General features: G+C 61.8%; 1 protein-coding gene across 1 annotated transcript; it reads left to right on the top strand.

Annotated features, from left to right (window-relative positions):
* The first annotated feature begins 4,007 nt into the window (after nucleotides 1-4,007).
* Nucleotides 4,008-7,328, top strand: ELP5 (elongator acetyltransferase complex subunit 5). Its single transcript, XM_026660354.2, has 8 exons — nucleotides 4,008-4,071; nucleotides 4,513-4,573; nucleotides 4,707-4,787; nucleotides 5,000-5,226; nucleotides 5,621-5,814; nucleotides 6,120-6,218; nucleotides 6,822-6,922; nucleotides 7,220-7,328. Exons 1-8 carry the CDS (start codon nucleotides 4,020-4,022, stop codon nucleotides 7,326-7,328), a joined length of 924 nt encoding a protein of 307 aa, XP_026516139.1. The 5' UTR covers nucleotides 4,008-4,019.
* Nucleotides 7,329-7,841: the final 513 nt, after the last annotated feature.

Here is a 7,841-nt window from a genome sequence, read left to right as displayed (position 1 = left end):
GGTAGCTCGTGTACTTGTTACGGACGTCAGTTCGTTGCCAGGACATTCTTGGGGTTGAGTTGTGTGTTCCTGTGGGCAGAAATCCCGCCCCCCCCCCCCCCCATGGCTCTATTTTCAGCTCCCTAGTCCTTGGGGTTTCCGTTGGGCTGATCAGAAGGTTGAGGGATGTGGGTCCCTGCCCGAGAGGCGGTGGCTGACAGCAGGAAGCCGTGGGCACAGGCAAAACGTAACTGTTTATAGTGGGGGGGGGGGGGATGGGGCATGTATTTTGAATCCACTTTGCTCTCCTGGAGCTGGCTGGTGGCTGGTTCACCCTGTTGTGGTCCCTGGGATAATGGCAGCGAAGTTCAGCGTAAATCCCCGGTCTCGAAGAAGTGACTTGCAGAGCCTGCCCAAAGGAGACAGCTAGGGGCTTGAGGTGAAAATGGGACCAGATCAGTGGTGGGAACTGTGACACAGGGATTAACCTGCTTGGGTGTCTTGGGTGGTGGCTTCTACTGCCTAAAGGGGCTTAATTGCTCCTTCTAGTCAGCCTGACGGAAAAGTGGCTCAACGCGTCAACTTTTAACGAGGTCTGCGAGCATCTATCGATCAAAGTTGTTCCCGCCTTCCAGCCTAATATCTCCTGTGCAATCGAGGCTTATCCTTTGAAATTTCCCCCCCTCTAGGCAATTCCTCTGAGGTAGAAGCGGAGGCTGATGTGACGGTAGGCCCTTCGCCGAGCCGTAAGGCAGCTCCGAGGTCCAGGGACCAGGTGGAGGTGGTGAAGATGACCGCTAAAGGTAGGGGGGGAAATCCAGTGATTTACAGCGATCGGGGAAATATGGTAGCCCATGGGTGGACCGGGCCCCCCGTTCGATTAAAAACAGCTCTCAGGGATGGTCTAGGTATACTTGCCCGTGCCTCAGTGCCTGGGGATGGACTAGATGTCCTCTCAAGACACCTCCCAGCTCTACATTCCAAAGAGATTGCGATCTCCAGAGAAGGTGAGAAACGACAGCACAATGCAGGATGTGATTGCCCCATCTCAAAAAAAATCTATTGGAATTGGAAAAGGTGCAGAAAAGGGCAATAAAAATGATGAAGGGTCTGGAACAGCTGCCATATGGGGAGAGATTAATAAAACTGGGACTTCTCAGCTTGGAAAAGAGATGGTGAAGGGGGGATATGAGAGAGGTCTATAAAATCATGACGGGTGTGGAGAAAGTAACTAAGGAAGTATTATTCACTCCTTCTCATAACACAAGAACTCGGGGTTGGCAAATGAAATGAATAGGCAGCAGGTTGAAAACAAACAAAAGGAAGTATTTCTTCACACAATGCACAGTCAACCGGTGGAACTCTTTGCCAGAGGATGTTGTGAAGGCCAAGACTAGAACAGGGTTCAAAAAAGAACTAGAGATGGAAGATAGGTCCATCAGTGGCTATTAGCCAGGATGGGCAGGGATGGTGTCCCTAGCCTCTGCTTGCCAGAAGATGGGAATGGGCAACAGGGGATGGATCACTTGATGATTCCCTGTTCTGTTCATTCCCTCTGGGGCACCTGGCATTGGCCACTGTCAGAAGACAGGATACTGGGCTGGATGGACCATTGGTCTGACCCAGTACGGCCGTTCTTATGTGGGGTGGAGGGCGGTGGACTCAATTCGCCAGCTTTTGAGCGTAGTAATTTTGAAGGCAGCATGGGGAAAGAGAATGAGGTTGTTTTGGGGGCAGCGGGGGGAGCACGGAAGGGCATGTGACAGTGGTTGATGGATGGTTGAGACCGTTGGAGAACGGGCGACCGGAGGTGACGTCTCACTAGTGAATGCGAAGATAGGTATTAAATATCTTCCAATCCAGACCGGAAGATGCGTCAGTCCAACACAGTTAGTGGGATCAATACAGGGGAGAAAAGCCATTGCCTTTCGCTCGGTGCTAGCCAGGAAGTCAGATGGGATGGTCCAGTGGTCCAATCAACTCTACGCAAGCTCTCAGCGCCAATTCTAACTCTCCGGTCTCTTCCCCACAGGGGCCATGAAGTATCGCGGGGTGGCTTTGGTGCTGAGTGGGTTAGCGGCGGCTGTCTCTGTTCTCTTCCTCGCCGGAGGAGCCCTCTTGGCACATCAGAGGTGCAGCAACGTTGCCGTCTGACTTGTTTTAGAGTCATTTTTTATGGCCGAGCAATAAATGGCAGATCTTGGGTTCTGGTGACTGTGGCTCAATGGAGAATGTGGAGGGGTCTTCTGGCATGGCTGGGGCGGGGAAATCCCTACGACAGGCTCTGCATACTTTTTTTATTTTTAAGCCTGTTCCTGGACCTTCTGGAAGGCCTTGGGTCTATTTTTGACTACCCTTCGATGGGTTGGGTTGATGAGTTTAATAGCGCCTTCAGCTAGTGGACCTCAAACGGTGTCACGGGAACAACCTCCAATGGTGGGGAATTCCACCACCTTCCTTCACAGGTCGGGTTTTCATTTCTGTTGGTCTGCTCTGGCCTCTCTCTCGAGTTTGGTCCCATCTTTCTGAAAGTGCAGGTCTCAGAAATGGATATTATACTCCAGTTGAGGCCTCACCCAGGGCGGAGCAGAGCGGAACACCAGCCTCCTGTGTCTTGCGTATGACATGCCTTTTAATACACCCTCTCTTTTGCGACTGCATCACATTGTCTTTTCTCCACACAACGCACCGTAAACCTGTGGAAGTCCTTGCCAGAGGATGTTGTGAAGGCCAAGACTATAAGAGGGGTCAAAAAAGAACTAGATAAGTTCACGGAGGATGGGTCCATCAATTGCTATTAGCCAGGATGGGCAGGGATGGTGTCCCTAGCCTCGGTTTGCCAGAAGCTGGGAATGGGTGATGGGGATGGATCACTTGATTCCCTGTTCTGTTCATTCCCTCTGGGGCACCTGGCATAGGACACTGGGCTCAATGGATCTTTGGTCTGACCTAGGGTTACCATACGTCCCGATTTTCCCGGACGTGTCCGGCTTTTTGGGCTCCAAATCCCCGTCCGGGGGGAAATCCCAAAAAGCCGGACATGTCCGGGAAAATCGGGATATGCGGTGCCGGGCTGGGGCCGGGGGCCGGGCCGGGGACCGGGCCGGCGGTGTGGTGCTGAGCCGGGGGCTGGGCCGGGGACTGGCAGTGCTGGGCGGGCCGGGGGTGCTTGGCCGGGGGTGCTTGGCCGGGGGCCGGGGGCTGGCCCGGGGCCAGCACCCCAGAGCCCGAGCGGACCCAGGCTGCAGATGCCGGGGGGGCCAGACTGGGCCGCGCCTCCTCCCCCCACACCCCCCTCACCTGCTTCAGGCTTCCTGCAAATCAAATGTTCGCGGGAAGCAGGGGAGGGGGCAGAGTTGGGGCATGGGCGGGGCTGGGGCCCCGTGGAGTGTCCTCCTTTTGGAGGCTCAAAATATGGTAACCCTATCTGACCCAGTATGGCTGTTCTTATATGGGGGCTGTGGAGCTGGAGACAAGGCCGGGGGAAGTGGGAGATTTGACCAGGTTGGGGGCGCCGGAGTGGGTAGCGCAGGAGCGGGATGGACAGGGGTCCTCAAAGTGGGATACGGACCCCCCTGCCTTTATGGGCACCATGTTGGGGTGTGAGCCTAAGAGCAGCGGTGGTGGGGCGGGACTCTCGCCCCTTTGGGATGGGACCAGGGAGTGGGGGCCTTGGAGGCTTCAAGGAACTCTTAAGCTGACCCCCAAATCCCTCCATGTTGGCAAAAGTTTGGCCAAGATGCAGATGAGGTGGCTAACTCAGTGCCTGAAAAACACCCCCCCCCCCCATGAAGCCCTAAAACGACTGGAAAGGACCGCGTCGCTCCCGCCACCCCCAGGTATCATTAGGGATTGCCTACAACCTCTGTTGCCGTCCCCTCCCCCACCATATTTTATTGAGCAGGCAGCGCGTGGGACGCCTACGTCCCACCATGGCGCCGCCCAAGGGAGTGCCTCCCGCTCCGTGCGCGGGACTGTCGCCGCATGGTGAGGTCATAGGGAGGCGCCGATGCAGAGGGGCGGGGGGAGGAGGGAGTGGGATGCTGGGCGAGCTGGTGGCTGGGGCAACGGGGGGGCTCGTCCTCATCGAGGGTGAGGGGGGAGCTGGGGAGCGAGGAGGAGCAGTGGGGGGAACTGGGGGGAGGGGGAGCTGGGGTGGGAGGAGGGAACAATGGGGGGAGGGGAAACCTGGGAGGAGAGGCCTGGGGGGGAGGAGGAGGAAACAATGGAGTGAGCTTTGGGGGGAGGGGGAGCCATGGGGGAGGGGGAGCCTGGAGCAGGGGGATCTAGGGGGAAGGAAGAAGCAATGGGGGTGCTGGGGGGGAGGGATCCACGGGGGGAGGGGGAGCCTGGGAGAGGGAGGAAGTGGTGGTGGGGGGAGCCAGAGGGCGGGGAAGCCTGGGAGCAGAGGGGAACCTGGGGGGAGCAGGGAGAACTGGAGGGGGGGGAGCTGGAAGGGGCGGGGGGCTCAGAGTCTGTGTATTTCCCTGGGGGTGATCCCCGTCTCACTGGCCCCGGGGCCTTTCCCTGCAGACACCGTCGAGTGCGAGGGCCGCAGCCTGCTCAAGACCTTTGTGGCAGCTTCAGCGCACAGGTGCATGCGGTGCCCCCCCCCCCCCCCCCCATACCCCACAATTGCCCCTTTGATCCCCAGTGCCCCCTTGTGGCTTGCGGCTCCCCAACGCTCATGGCTTATCCCTGTCCCGCCCCCCACTTTGTGCTTCCAGGGGGGAATCCATCCACGTTTTCGGCTTCGAAATCCCCGAGGAAGAGTTCCGGGCCGGCTTTGACCCCGATGTGACTGTGCGGTGAGTCCCCCCCCGTCCCCCGCCTACCCCCCAAGCCAACACCCCTCCCTCCCCAATAAGTGGGGCCAGAGGCACAGGGTAGCTGCCCGCTCTTGACGCAACAGGCTTTGGCTCTCGGCAGACTCAGGCAGCGGTGCGTCGGTTACACCGGGGCAGCTGCCCCCTCCCACAGTGAACCCCCTGGGTTGACCTTGGACCTCTCTCCCTCCCAGATTGCTATACCAGGATGGCTTCACGGACCCCCTGCGCTGGACCGGGGAGGCCGGGGGCTTCGGGGGGGAGGAGTTCACAGCGCTGGGGGTCGCGGGGCAACTGGCCAGGGGACCCGCGGGACCGGCCACCGTCGTCCTGGACTCGCTCAGCTGGCTTCTGCTGCGCCAGCCTCTGCCCGTCATCTGCCAGGCGCTGGCACAGATCCCGAGGGCGGCTGCCAGCGCAGGTCTGGACTCCCCGGGGGCGCTGGGAGCCAGGACGCCTGGGTTCTCTCCCCGGCTCGGGGAGGGGGGGCTGGTGGGTTAGAGCAGGGGGAGCTGGGAGCCAGGATGCCTGGGTTGTCTCCCTGGCTCTGGGAGGAGAGTGGGGGCTAGTAGGGTAGAGCAGGGGGGTTGGGAGCCAGGACTCCTGGGTTCTCTCCCCGGCTCGGGGAGGGGGGGCTGGTGGGTTAGAGCAGGGGGGTTGGGAGCCAGGACGCCTGGGTTCTCTCCCCGGCTCTGGGAGGAGAGTGGGGGCTGGTGGGTTAGAGCAGGAGGGGTTGGGAGCCAGGACTCGTGGGTTCTCTCCCTGGCTCTGGGCGGTGTGGGGGTGTCTGACCTCTCCCTTCCCTCCCCGCTCAGGCCTGCGTGTGACGAGGATCCTGGCCTTGCTGCACGGCGACCTGCACCCGCCGGGCCTAGTGGAGACCCTCCGCTCCCTGGCCCGAGCCGTGGTGGGGGTGGGGCCGGCCCCTGAGGGCGTGGGGAGTGGGGGAGACGCCCCCCGGCTGGCCTCCATGCTCCAGCGTAAGGGGACCGGGAAGGTCCTCGAGAAGGTGGGGGAAGGCAGGTGGAGACGCCCAGATCGGGGTGTGTGTGGGGGGAGGGGAGGGCAGGGCAGTGAGGGGTGGATATTGGGGGGCAGGGACCTCCCAGATCAGGGGACAGTGCGGGGGTTATGGCGGGGAGGGGGTCTCGGATGAGTCAGGGCAACTTAGTGGCTGGGTGGGCAGGGGGCAAGGGAGTTGTATGGAAGGGGCAACAGCCCCCCTTTGAGGCTGGGGGGGGCAGCAGTGGGGGGCAGTGGGTGCCAATCGGGGGGGGTTGGTTCTGTCTCATCCTCTTCCCCCCCCCCCCCCAGGAGGAATATTTCACCATCCTGTCCGGCTTCACCCCAAAAGCCCTCGGGGAGCCCACGGGGAGCGTGCCCCGAGATGAAGACGCCGACCCTCACTCCGCGGTACGGTCCCCGTCCCTTTCCTCATGGGACCGGGGGTCCCCGGTTACACAGCAGTGGGGTGGGGGGATCAGCAGGTATCTGGACACCGGAGCACCCCAACTCTGCTCCTTTTGAAATCCCAGCTTATCTGCCCCCCCGGCACTGGGGGGGGGAAGGGGGGGGGCTCTTGGGGGGCATGGGGGGGGGGGGGGGGAACTGGACCTCCCAGGGGCACCAATTGGTGCTGATTTGGGGAGGGTCTCGGGGGATGGGAGGATTTGGAAGTCCTGGGGGTGCTGGTTGGGGTTGTGGGGTGTCTCAGGGGATGGGGGAATCTGGGGGTGCTGGTTTGGGGACAGGGTAGTGGGGGTTTGTGGGGCACGGGATGAGGGGTGTTGGAGATATTGGGGGCACTGATTGAGGGGTAGGGTTGGGGGGCTGTTTGGGACGGGGGGGCTCTTGAGAGAACCCCGATTTCCACTGTGGGCCACGCTAGCCAAGCCGTCCCCCGCATGGAGGGAGGTGACCTCGTGGAGTGACTCATACTGGGGGGGGGGGGGGGGGGGGGCGCCCCCCCCCCCCCCCCCGCACCGGGGTGGGGGGTGGGCGTCTCCACCCCCCCAGGCGGATCCCGCCGCCAACCTGACCTTCAACCTGCGGCTGTCGGACACGGAACGCCGGGCCCGGGACGGGGTGCCGCTGCCCTTCCATTTCAGCGCCCAAAAGTGAGTGGGGCGCATGCCCCCCGCCTCCCCTCTGCACCCCGCCCCCAGGGGAGACGCCTCCTGGATGCCCCCCACCTCCGCTCGGCACCTCTTGCCCCCACCTCCTTTCTGCCCGATACCAACCAAATTACCCTGGCCTCTACCCTGCCCTCCCCCCCACCCTCCTGGGTCTCTCTGCCCTGCCTCCGAATCCTCCCAATGCCCGTCCTGCCCCCCAGCCATCCCTCCTCTGCCCCCCGCCCCCCAATCTCTAGATCCGTGGGAGCTGACCCCCCAACCTGTCCCTCCCCGTGGTAGGAAGTCATCACTGCTGGAGGCCTCGGACAGCGCCGGGAAGATCTACTACGAACCAGATGCCGCGGACGACCTGGACGAAGAGGATCCGGACGACGACCTGGACGTGTGAAAGCCGAGGGGGGTGTGTGTGGGGCTCCCCCCTCCCCCAAATGGACCCCTGGATCTCTGCTTCCCGGCGGGACCTTCCGAGAGATCTGTGAGAGAGCCCGACTCCGGCGCCACTGTGTGGGAAGCTACCCAGGAGCGCAGCTGTGTGCCCCCGCTCAGGGCTGTGTCTGGGGCCGGGAATGGAGCTAGTGGGCTTTTGACTGGGGTTGGTATCTGTCTGGCGAGAAGGGGGGCTGGGCCTTGTCCCCCTCCCCACTGCATCCATGCCAGCCCCCTCCACAGTCCCTACCACCCCCCCGCCATGGCATGGGAATAGACTTCCATAAAGGAAGGGTGGATGGGAACCAGCGCTCCCAAGGGGAGAAAGACCCTATGCCCCATTCCCCACCCCCCTGAGTCAGCCAGTCCCCACCCTGGGGCCAGATGGGAGCCGGCACCCCCTAGAGGGGACAGGCCCCTGCCCCATTCCCCACCCCCCTGGGTCAGCCAGTCCCTGCCCTGGGGTCGGATGGGA

The sequence above is a fragment of the Terrapene carolina genome, unplaced genomic scaffold (genome assembly GCF_002925995.2).
Source record: "Terrapene carolina triunguis isolate 2854851 unplaced genomic scaffold, T_m_triunguis-2.0 Scaffold751, whole genome shotgun sequence".
NCBI classification, from domain to species: domain Eukaryota; kingdom Metazoa; phylum Chordata; order Testudines; family Emydidae; genus Terrapene; species Terrapene triunguis.
The sequence above is the reverse complement of the archived record's forward strand: the minus strand, read 5'-3'. Positions and strand labels throughout refer to the sequence as shown.

Excerpts from the sequence above, each read along its gene's own strand:
- ELP5 (XM_026660354.2), top strand. The coding sequence starts at position 4,020 with ATGCTGGGCGAGCTGGTGGCTGGGGCAACGGGGGGGCTCGTCCTCATC. Across the intron at positions 4,072-4,512 it reads GGGGCTCGTCCTCATCGAGG|ACACCGTCGAGTGCGAGGGC; the intron begins GTGAGGGGGGAG and ends CTTTCCCTGCAG. Across the intron at positions 5,227-5,620 it reads GAGGGCGGCTGCCAGCGCAG|GCCTGCGTGTGACGAGGATC; the intron begins GTCTGGACTCCC and ends CTCCCCGCTCAG.